Source organism: Malaclemys terrapin, chromosome 6, assembly GCF_027887155.1.
Source record: "Malaclemys terrapin pileata isolate rMalTer1 chromosome 6, rMalTer1.hap1, whole genome shotgun sequence".
Taxonomy (NCBI): Eukaryota; Metazoa; Chordata; order Testudines; family Emydidae; genus Malaclemys; species Malaclemys terrapin.
In genome coordinates, this window is record NC_071510.1 from 77496883 (window position 1) to 77509649 (window position 12767).

Here is a 12767-nt window from a genome sequence, read left to right on the forward strand (position 1 = left end):
AATGACTGTCTGGTGTAGAATGTTTACTGGAACTTCTCCTGCTTTGCCTAAAAGGCACACCACAGCCCTAACATTTTCTCTGGTGAGATTCTGTTAATAGGCATTGCTACTTTTTGAGAAATAATCCCTGTTTACCAGCTTCTGTTTGAATGATCCCATCTGTTGACCTGTGCAATGCATCACAGGCACCATGCTGCATTAGACACCCAAAGACATTTGAATTAGTCCAGCAATAATTATTCACTGGTGAAATGTACAGCAGTAAGTTTTCTCATTGTCCAAACTATTTTCATATTAGAATACAAGAATCAAATTTCAACATGCAAGTTAACTTTTCCTCATGAGACACATTTTACTAAATGACAAAGGTGCTTTTTAAAATTGAGATTAATTAGGGTACCATATTGAACAAATAAAAAAAGAGGACCCTCCACGGGGGCCTGGCCCCACCCATTTACCACCCCAGCCCCGCCCCAACTCCGCCCTGACTCCGCCCCCTCCTCCCTCCCACTCCCAGCCACGCGAAAAGGGCTGCCTGAGCGCTACCAGCTTCACGGTTTGCCGGGCAGCCCCCAGACCCTGCGCCCCTGGCTGGCACTTCCCCAGCGCAGCTGGAGCCCGGGAGGGGAAGCGCCCAGCAGGGGGCGCAGGGTCTGGAGGCTGCCCGGCAAACCGTGAAGCCGGTAGCGCTTGGGCTTCGGGCAGCCCCTATGCCTCCGGACCCTGCGCCCCCAGCCGGGCACTTCCCCTCCCGGGCTCCGTCGGCGCAGGGTCCGGAGGCATGAGGGCTGCTCAAAGCCCGTAGCGCTCGGCTCTTAAACAGAGCCGAAGAGTCAGGGGAGGAGCAGAGCCGCCGCGGCCGGAGGCTCTGCTCCTCCCCTGACTCTTCGGCTCTGTTTAAGAGCCGAGCTGCCTGAGCGCTACCGGCTTCGGGCAGCCCCCATGCCTCCGGATCCTGCACCGCCGGAGCCCGGGAGGGGAAGTGCCCGGCCGGGAGCGCAGGGTCCGGAGGCAGGGGGCTGCCTGAAGCCCATAGCGCTCGGGCAGCTCGGCTCTTAAACAGAGCCGAAGAGTCAGGGGAGGAGCAGAGCAGCCGCAGGAGGGGAAGTGCCCGGCCGGCATTTTCCTGGACATGTTTGGCTTTTTGGCAATTCCCCCCGGACGGGGGTTTGATTGCCAAAAAGCCGGACATGTCCGGGAAAAACCGGACGTATGGTAACCCCTGGATTAATTGATAATATACATCCCATAAAATCACCCCACCATTTGTCTGAATCCCAAGAAATGCAAGCCTTATGATTGCATAAGCCTCCTTTTCAGTTATTTTTGACTTGACCGTGCCTTAAATCATTATACTACTGTAATAAAGATAAATACAATGTGTTATTACATATATACAATTCATATAAACTGTGAAGTAAATATGGTACTGATACAGATGTTGTACCCAGTCTGGGAGGGAATGACATCAAAGGATTCATGACGAGTTCAACTGACGTTAAATTAACCAGGAAGAATTCTTGCACTTCTGGTATATCATCCTGCAGAACAAAAGCACAGTAAATTGTCCTTTTATGATCCTTTAAGACGTGAGTCAACCAAAAACAACACTTACCTTATGCCCCAACAATTTTAAATTATGTTAGACTTTATTCATTTGTTCCTACCCTCTTAAAATACCATTACTAGGTCTGAAATTGATCCTCATGTAATATGTATGAAATAAAGTATTATATTTTTTAAAAGGACACTACCGTGACAAAAAAACTGAACATACTCCTGAACATAAATTTCATTGTGAATTTAAAAAGCACTAGAAGTACCCACTGAAAAAGAAAACTATGTAGCAATCAGTCCATATAAGTCTGTAGGCAATGAAGACTATTCTGAATTATAGGTAGAAATTGAAGCTTAATGAGAGTTTGATTCCATCCATGCATGTTTAGTTGTAGCCACTCTCTGTGTTTAACTATACCCTCTGGTTTCCATGTTTAAGATTAGGTCAAAAAGATCCTTCCATTATTTCTTCTGAGCAGCAATGAAACAGTATACAGCATGAAATGACAGACAAGTTGCGGGAGTTAAGACCCAGATTTTGCACCCATTGAAGTCAAAGACTGTGTATTAGGCTGACCAGATAGCAAGTGTGAAAAATCGGGATGGGGGGGGGGGGGGTAATAGGAGCCTATATAAGAAAAAGCCCCAAATATCGGGACTGTCCCTATAAAATCAGGACATCTGGTCACCCTACTGTGTATTGATGACAAGGATTAAGATTTACCTCTAGAATAGTAACATTTATAGAAGCTGATGTTTCTCCTTCCTCTAAAAGCAACCAACCAGACACAGGTATGTAATCAACTCCTGGTTCAGCCAAGGTCCCTTCTGTCTGATTCCTTACTCTGAGCAATCCTGGCAGTGTTGCATATGTAACATTGATAACACCTAGTAAATGTGGAACAAAACAAAAAAAGTTCTTATATTTTAATTCCTATTTAACTAAAATCCAAATAGACAAAACAGACACAGTGCAGGAAAGGGGAGCATTATCCTCATTTTACAGATAGGCAACTCCATCAGGCAGATTAAGGGCCTGATCCAAAGCCCATTGAAGACAATGGGAGTGACTTCATTGGCTTCAGTGTGCTTTGAATCAGGCATTTAGTGACTTGTAACAGGTCACCCAGGATGTCTGTAATGTAATCCAGAATTAAAACCCACATCTCGAGTCCCAGTCCAATGCCTTAACCTCAAGACCGTCTTTCTTCCCTCTTCCAAAGGAAAAAAAGGCTTCAAGACCTTGTTTTTTAAACACTTTACTAATTTAAAAGTGATTTGCAAAAGGGAGAAAATGTGGTTTTGTGGGTATTTTTGCTGAGATTTTTCTTTGCCTCCTCCCAGCAAAAAGGGGAGTACAATCTAATTAAGAAGTTTAGGGTTTGACACAGTAAAACTAAATGGACACATACACAAAGTAAAACCTATTTCCCCATGCTAATTTTCCCTCTACTGTTACTCACACCTTCTTGTTTGAAATGGGCCATCCTGATTATCACTACAAAAGTTTGTTTTCTCCTGCTGATATCCCACTTTAATTGATTAGTCTCGTTAGAGTTGGTATAGCAACACCCATTTTTTCATGTTCTCTGTATATATATCTTCCTACTGTATTTTCCACTGCATGCATCTGATGAAGTGGGTTTTAGCCCACGAAAGCTTATGCCCAAATAAATTTGTTAGTCTCTAAAATGCCACAATTACTCCTCGTTCTTTTTTCCAAAATGTTCTGTTTCAGCTTCTCTTGCACTAGAATAGTGGATGAGCACAGCCCTTTAACCACCCACCTTCCTACCCACACCTTCTATTCCTTATGCCATGTTCTGGAATAGGGGCCTTTCAAAGGGGCTTAAAGGAGTTAGGTACCCAACTACCATTGAAAGTGAGTCTTTGAAAATCCCAGCCAATCTCTCTACTTTATTCTTGCCACTCTCTGTCTCCTTTTCTTTTACATCTCTATTCTTTCCCCCCTTTTTCAACTTTTAATCTCTTTTTGTCCTGTTTTTATTCAATTCTTATTTCTTTTCCTAGTTGTTCCCCCTTCCTTCCCCTCAGCCAATACAAGGCAACAAACAAGGTATGATTCATTCTGAAACACAGTGTTGCAAATTGCATCCACCCTCAGAAGCCAAGTGCAGTATCACCAGTATCACCACTTATGATCTATACTAAGTGATAGACTAGCTAGTCCATTAGAACAAGAAGCTATCAATTTCCTGAGATTTGAAGATGGTGGGACTGAGTGGCTATTTTTGTTATGACCATCTGCCACCTGGCTACAATCTAATTTATAATATACCCAGGAGTGCTGCTAGCTTTTCCGCCGCCCTAGGTCCCGCCGCCGAAATACTGTCGCGGTCGCTGCCCCCCCAATCGCAGCGCTCTAGGCGACCGCCTAGGTCGCCTAATGGGTTGTGCCGGCCCTGAATATACCACTGCCAAAAATATCTGAGCAATCAGAGATTTACCTAAATGGACCTCTGCTAAAAGAGAAACGGAAAATAGCTGCATTCATCAAGGAATAATCATTTGAAAACTATTCATAATCCCTAACAATATTTTATGTTTGATGAGAAAACAAAAAATGATGGAAACCTACATGAACTTAAAAGGAAATTTGACTCTGGCTCATTCCTTCACTTCTTGTGCTAGAAGGAGTTGGGAATATTATACAGGTGATACCTGCAACTGCTCAGAAAGAGGGAGACTTTGTCCTAGTGTATAGTAATAATTATTTTTCACATCAGTTGCTCTCTATGGTGTGTCATAGCATAATGGTGAAGCAGGTGGTGAACTGTAATTACTACTTCTGATTAGCTAAAAATTGCACCCACATTTATTTTACCCTGCCTCTCCTACCCCACCTTTCCAAACCCTGCCTTGTTGTTCATCCTATCCAAATGTTATGTCTTCTCCTTTAGAGAATTAGCTCTCTGGGGCAGGAACAGTAATTTACTACATATAGGCTTAGAAGGATCAGATTTTTATCAGTAAATGTTGGTAAACATTGAGTTGCTCATACACACACAAACTGATGAAAAAATATTTTCACCCATAATAATCAAAATTTACTGAGAGGTGAAGTAAGAAAAATGCTTCCTAGGAACTTATCAGAGACTTATTTAAGGCTATTTATGTTGTATATTTTGACATGTGATGTTGACAATTTATGTTTTAACAGTTATAAAACTCACTTTTTGAATCTCAACATCTACTGTCATTAAATAATTATTGTATGACCATCCCATTGCCTGACCGTTACAATTTCTTGTCATTGTGAAATTTTAAATCAATAAAAATTAAAAACCACTTAAAATAAACATTGATATTATCCATTGAAATTATTTTAAAAAACTGAATTCTGCCAAGCCTAATAGTATATTTGTATAGTGATTGGCACTATGGGGCACCAACCTACCACAATACAGCTGATTATTATGTAATAATAAAATAAAATAAAATTAAATTAAAATATTAATAATAATTACAGCAACAGGGACACAAGTATCTCTCATAAACACCCAAACAGCTTTAGGAAATATCTCTTGAAGGACCAACACATTACCATACTGGGCAGTAAGGTTCTTCAAAAAGAGGCAGGAGAAGGGAATGACATTAAAAATAGCAGAGTTTCATGAAGACCTAGGTTTAAAGGCCCATTCTCCCCACTACTTGTGTGGTTTTTGCAGGAACTGGTGGATCACAAGGAAGCACTGTTATGCAGGTAGAAGTCCTTCCCTGCAGGCAGTTAGAGGTGACGGGATTTGGGTAAGTTTCTGGAGGGGACTGACTAAAATTGAAAGCAAGAATATTTGCTTACTGTCCTCTCTAACCTTTGGCTGTAACTACATTTTTGCAAGTAAGATTCTGAAAGTAAGAGAGCAGACATAGAGATGAACATTTGATTCATCTGACTCCCATTGACCTTTTCTGTCCAAACAAGAATGTGTTGCAGAAGACACATAAAACCTCTGAATCTAGAGAAATTACACAAACCTAAAGACCCAAATTCTCTGCTGATGAAAAGTTGAATAGTTTTGTTTGCCTCTTGGATCAAAACCATCCTGGATGAAGAAGCAAAGTTCAAAACTCCATGTGGTTCATCACTGGCCTCTATTGTCAAAACAGCTTCATACCCTTGGCTATCCAAGACAGCGGCACCCATTGAAGAAACGCCTGTAAAACAGTCAATGGAGTAACTACACAGAATGTTAAGCAGCTGAAGTATTTTTTTTTTAATATTAGCAATGGCAGTTTGTATTACTATTTCCTACAACATGCCATGCAGTCAATCATATTCCCAGTACAATGAATCAGGGAGAACATGATAGCATCTGTTGTGTTTTTATGGCCAGTGTGGATCCATATACGTTCTACAACAAAGATAGCACAATACAACACAATAAAGCTATATCTAATGAAAGGATAATATCAAATGAGAAGACAGAATATCATCCAAAGGACATTCATATGATGGGTAATTACAGGGTAAGCCAGCCTGGCTGGGGCACTGGAAGCAAGAACTCCTTTGCAAATCTAGCCCAGCTTTAGTAATGGATGTTTGTTTAATAGTGATTATGTACAGAGGAAATGCAGATCTAGATGCTTCTCCCACAGCATAATCTGAATGGCAGGAATAGAATCTACTGCTCTCCTTGTATGCAGAAATCAACAGTCAATGGGGAAGTCTGCTTGTGACTGTACAAGAAGAATTGTCTGAACAGATATAAATAGTGGCTTATTTCATAGCAACTATAACCAAAAGGCATTATTGGGTCCAATTCTGCTCCTATTTACAGGGGTGCAGCTCCCACAGAATTTGCGGGGCAGAGTTGAGCCCACTGTAAAACCAATCAAAACATACCAGTCAGAACACTTTAGAGCCAGTATGCACATAAAGAAGGACCACCTAACTTCAGTACACGGAAACAAAGTTTCACAACTTAAGAAATAAAGTACAGTGCTTTAAAAAGTCACAAATAAATTAAAACAATAATGCAGATTACATCCTTTTCCCCTTAGAGATTCACCATGCTACATTTTTGCATTACCTTGAGTTCTGATGTCATATAGGACTACTTGGTATTCTTCCTTTTCTTCAGGAATAGGGTCATCCAGCAGATGAACACAGAATGTTAGATTCAATGACTCCTGTTTATTTTAAGTGGCAAAATAGATTAGTTACCACTGTACAAAAACCAGGGCACTATCTGTCACAGATTTTGAATGATTCCTTCCAAGTAGTTTTAAATTTAAAATATCAAAAATTAAAAGCTACCTACAATTCAGACCTCTAAGATAGAGAGCTACAACTATCAAATAGGTCAGGAAACAATACTATTTGGAAAGGTGTTCACCCCTTTCCACTTCAGCCTTAATTTCAATATTATCTCTAGCTTTTGCTGCTGAACACAGTTACTCTGTATGGGGTTACCTCGGGAAAGAAAAGTATTCCAGAATAGTTTTCAAAGGTTTGATCTAGATGATGCCCAACAATTTTCCAATTAACAGTAACATTTCCCAGTCCAGGAGCAGTTCTTAGGATGTGGAACTGCAATTGTTCTCCTAAGAATAAAGAACATAAGAAAATGTTTGCTGTAGGGAAACTGCCTTGCTGTGTATCAGTCAGAATCAGAATCAGAAGCATGCATTCCATAATCATGGTAACTTTTCCAAAACCAAGAAATTCAAGTGCCCACTGATACTTTACAGTGAGGCTTACTATGTAACACATATTTGCTTTTAGTATAAAAGAAGAAGGGGAAATCCAAATTCTAAACCTTTCAGTTCTGTTTTTAGTTAAGTTTTGAAAAATATAATGGAAAGAGCTATCAAATGCATGCTAGGACTTATAAAGCAACTACTGTACGAAGACAAAAATGAATACCCACCAGAACATGCACAAACACCAGAACAATGGCAATCCATAGACTATGCAAGATAATAAATACTTTATGTACTAGCTATGACACAAGTAAATTCCTATAGCAGTTCACTGGCAAGAAATATACATGTTGCTAATATTGCACTGTAATGTAATTTTCCACAATGCATGCACAAAAATGCTTGCAATTACCTGTAAATTCCAGTTATGTGAGTTTTAACTTACATAATAGCATCAGTTATAGATTTTTAAAAATACAAAAGAAATTTTTCAGAAAAAGTTAATAGCTTCCTATGATTTCTCAAGACATACTAACTATATCGATCGACCGAAGTGTTGTCAATGTCAATTTATAAAATATACAATAATTATACTTTTCGTATTTCTAGCATTCAGTCTAATGGACAATTTAATACAAAACTAATGAACAGTATAGCAATCATCGAAAAATGTATGAAAAACAAAAAGATAAAAATAAGATCATGAATATAAAAAGATGGCTTGAGGCTTTATATATTGTATCAAAATAAAGATACATATTAGCATGTATAGTGGGGAGTGAACATATATATGTATACATACACATTATATGATAGATGTTTATTTCTAAAACATAAGCATACTGCATATGTATTTCTACAGTTTAAGCTTGCCAGTACATACAGTATTGCATTGGCTTCTGAAAGACAGGAAAATGAGCAGAAACCTACAGTATCAAGATATCTGGGTATGTTAATACAACACATCTCTTAGCTGACTGAAGGTTTTATGCTGCAACATTTTTATTCACTAAAATATAAGAAAATGCATGCAGCTAAGATTATATTTTTCCTCCTTAAACCATATTTTAGGGTTCAATATTTCTACTGCCAGAAAATGACTTTCTGACCAGTTTCTATTAGAGATATTCAAAGAAATGATTTAGAATTTTTCCCACTGTTGCTAATCCTGGGCACAATCAAACCCATGGACCTACATGGTTCAAGTTGCCTCTGAACAAACCCAGATGAAGGGCAAAAGAGGGGAGAAGGTAAGGCTGGCTGAGAAAGGACCAAATGCCTCTATATTTATGTGAAACTACCACTCACAGAAGAGGCAAGATTCTCCTCCTCTCCTTTTTTACCCTGCAATTACTTTTCTCTGGATAATAGTCCAGTGCAAAACCAGTCTATGTGGCCAGCTAGGACTTGTATCCCTTACTATTTCATAAAATGGGCATATGATTTGACTAGTTGGGTCTGTATCATGATATGACACCAATTGGTTTTTAACTGAACTCTTCCTGGATTATAGTGTGTGAGATCTGAGCCAGATCCAAAGATGCACCTGAGCTCAGCCTGGTGCAGCTAAGAAAGGGAAGGAAAGGTATGTGGCTAAGATGGCTTTACACCACATTGGCTCCTCATGATCATAGGGGCAGGGGGGCAGGTTCAGCCCCGTGTAATTTAGAGCAGCCTTGTGACAGAATACTTGTAAGTAGTATTATGCTGCTAAAATTGACAGGAAAGACATCATAAAATTATTCTAAGTATTTTCTGTTCTGTTGAAGAACCATTGTTATCCCATATTTGTCCATCACTGAAATGAGACGGAAATTAGTTATTACTGGTAATTTTAGGAGATCACAATAGAAATAATTTTTAAAGAAGCAGTATAAATAATTTTAAGAAAATATATAAATTATACAAACATAAAATTAAGCCCATTTACAATAAAGTAGAATAGTATATGTATTTAGGCATCAGCATTTCAAATGTTCAAAGTGAACTCCTAGAATTGTAGTACTTGTGGCACCTTAGGAAGGAAATGCTTTCCAAATGCAAGCAGATGGACATCATACCAAAAGGACTAAAGGTAAAAAATCCATTACAATCTACATATCACACAGACTATGCTGAGAGACTGTGTCACACACTCTCAAAGAAATGCGAAACCACCTGATCAGCATCCTATACAGCAAACAGGGAAAGATTAAGAATGAGCTCTCAAAACTGGATCCTCAATATATGTTTCACTCTATATGCATCCGAAGAAGTGGGTTGTAGCCCACGAAAGCTTATGCTCTAATAAATTTGTTAGTCTCTAAGGTGCCACAAGTACTCCTGTTCTTTTTGAGGATACAGACTAACACGGTTGCTACCCTGAATCCTAGAATTGTGCTGATGTTCACACCTCGCCTTACGCTGCTCCACTGCTGTTTCTGATAGAAAAGAAAGTTCAAAATCTATTGAATGTGACATCATTATGATTGTGTTCCTGAAGAGCAGTGAACCTGAGTATATATAACAGATCTATGGTTTCCAAAGAGGAACATCATCATATTGTTTAACACTGCACTGAAACACATTCTATCCTATTTGAGAATTTTGCACATCCATTTCAAAACAAAATCAATACTTAGTATATCACACTAGTTATTTTAGTACCTCAATTGCAAAATGCACAAATAAGACACAGCATATTTCAAAATTATACAATACAATACGATTTTTCATTGTTCACACAAAATGAATTATGATATGGGAATCAGTTACAATGTGCATTCATCTTGAGCACTTATCATTAATCAAAAATTAATTGGAATAAAAATTCAAATCTAAGTGAACACTTTTACTGATTCTGGGTAGTCCATTAGAGACCAGTATTACTAAGATCTTTGGTTGTCATATCCAGAAAGAACTCAGGTAAAAGTGAGCAATATGAATACAATTTCTGCCTTCAGTAGACTGGAACAAATATAAAAGGATCTCTTGAGACTGAAAATGTTTCATTAGGTCAATTTCACTTTTTTCCCCTATTTTAATTTTTAGTGTCTTACCCAAGTCTGAAGATTTATACATTGTGATTTGTATGTGGCTTAGGGACATTGAATACCTGCCTAAAAATTGTGTGAGATGTACAATATTTTTATCTTGAAAATAACTTTTTTAAACTGATGGATAGTCAAACTATTTAGTAATACAGTAAATTTTAAATAACATGGCGTTTGGAGTTGTATTGTCTGTATCAATAGTCATTGTTTCAGCACAAGAAAAAACAGGTATTAAAAGGCAAAATCAAGCTCTACATATGCCCCTATGAAGACCTAGTTCACTCTTTTTAACCAAAAGATTCTATAGGATTATTTTTTCTTGCTGCAAGCCAATGCATTCTTGTTCTTTAGTAGCTGGAGAATCAATGCTCAGTGGAGTTTCCAAATATAACAACAAAGCATTTCAGTTCCAAAGTACCAGTTTTGCTACTGTTTTGTAAATTAACTTTAACCAGTTGAAAAGACTCGTAAGGGTCACCATAATCTCTGGTACCAAGACAGTTTTTGTTAATTCCTTGTGCTCATTGATGGCTCTTCTTAGCTTGTCAGATTACAGCTGGTTTGACATGCTGATCAGAACCATTAATGCAGAGGAATAAAGATGAAAACTGAGGCACACACCAGCACAGAATCAACATAAACCACCTACATAAAATTTTCAAAGAGAATTATGATGTCCTTTCATGTATAGCAATTAACATATTTGGTTTACAAAGATAAATTGAGAATTTTTTTTTCAACAAAAAAGTACAGTATACATATTCTCTGGGAAATGAATGTCTGTTTTGTTTAGTTTGTCCTGACAGACTGCTCATCAAATTTTAGAGGAATATGATGCAGTAGCTCTTTTAGATTCAAGCAAAAGACAAACCAAGGCAATCACCATCATATCTGAAAATACAGCAAACCTTTAGACCAAACATGCAATGTGCCGCTTTAAGGCAATAGTAGAAAAACATTTTGTCCAATTCAAACTCTTATAGTTCTTCTTGAATGTCCACATGACACTATTTTAAGCCTGACAATGACAAGAAAGGACTAATATACCCCAAATTGGTGGCTACAATCAAAACACAACACCCACTAGCAGGGCAATGAGGGAGTGAAAAAAAGAGAAAAGATGTGCTAACCTTTAACAAGGTCCCCATATCTTTTTAGTAGTGTCTTTCAGAATATTTAAAGCAGGTGAGAATCATTAACAGATTCTATTCTATTTTATATGAAGTTATACATAAGACCACTGCTAGATATGCATAGGAACCTATATAATATGAAGTCAAAAGGAGTTATATCCATGTGCAGAATTTGGCACTAAATGAATATAAGGGGAAAAGTTAAAAAGGGGCTACTAGGTGTAAAAACTAGAGTGACAAGGTGTGAGCTTTAGAAAGCAAATGGGAAGTACTGCTGAAGTTATATAGAATGTTTTGAACCCAATCTCTCTCTATCCAGTCAATGGGTTTTCTGAGTCTTATATTTGAAAGACATCTAAACTACAATAGAACACATGAAGGGTAGCTAGATAGTCCTTTGTTTGCATATACCTAATGGTTCTCTGATTACTTTTACCAACACAATTAAATGGACAAACAATGTAAGTCCTCATTAAGAGAAAGTATGAATAAGGAAGTTGATCGAAAATGGAGCTAATGAGGTCAACATAAAGAGGAACCCACCTTCATGACCAATAACAGATCTTGAGGCGGTCTGAAAGCTAATAACTCCTGCCACATTGTCATTAGCCAGAATAACCACAGTGACAGTGTCTGAGCTAGGAAGAATACGACTTCCTCCTTCAGTATGGGTCAGGCTGATTATAATATTTTCATTATCCTCTGGCTCTGGATCATCTAAAATGGTCAATGTGACCATCTTTTTAGTTTCACCTGTAAGGAAAAATAGAAGAAAATATAGGTATCAAAGCCATAATAAATGACATACTGGATAGCCATCTGTCTTGGATGGTTTAGACACAACAAATTCTGTATCTTGGCAGAGGGGGTTGACTAGATGACCTTGCAGTCCCTTCTAACCCTATGATTCTACGCTTTCAAAAGGGGCTTAATCATCCTCTTTGTTAGGAAATACTTAAAAATATATAAATTATGTAAATCTATACCACTGCAACAGCTATTGAACGTACCATGTAAATTATAACAAACAGCCTTCAAACAGGAAATAATTAACTTTTGAGGGCTCCGAACACTTTAATCACTCAGCATTTACTTCAGCTTTTTAACTCTATTTGGAAAAGGGGAGAGCTGTTCTTGTAAAAGAAAACAACAGTGTATCCTTTTCTCTCTAATGAACTGAATTTGAATAGTCTTACCAAGTCTGAGAGTTTAAATAACAATCCAAATGCTGTATATATAGGGGTGTACACACACACTTGTATGAATTGAATTGGAATAGACTGACTCAGGGTTTGCATTCAACAATCCACTCATCCCACAACCCTTTCACTTGGACTTGGTATCTATCTTGCATGCTACCCAATCAGACCAATATAACTAG

The 12767-nt window shown here is 38.1% G+C and overlaps 1 protein-coding gene across 1 annotated transcript in view; it reads right to left on the minus strand.

The window, feature by feature from the left end:
* The window catches only part of ADGRV1 (adhesion G protein-coupled receptor V1), a 439035-nt gene that overhangs the window by 330074 nt on the left and 96194 nt on the right, over positions 1–12767 (minus strand). Inside the window, exons 35-40 of the mRNA XM_054032481.1 lie at positions 11930–12139; positions 6992–7122; positions 6609–6708; positions 5554–5733; positions 2282–2445; positions 1448–1541 (exon numbers count right to left, since the gene is read on the minus strand). Coding sequence (XP_053888456.1) covers positions 1448–1541; positions 2282–2445; positions 5554–5733; positions 6609–6708; positions 6992–7122; positions 11930–12139 — 879 coding nt within the window. The remainder of the gene's footprint in view (positions 1–1447; positions 1542–2281; positions 2446–5553; positions 5734–6608; positions 6709–6991; positions 7123–11929; positions 12140–12767) is intronic.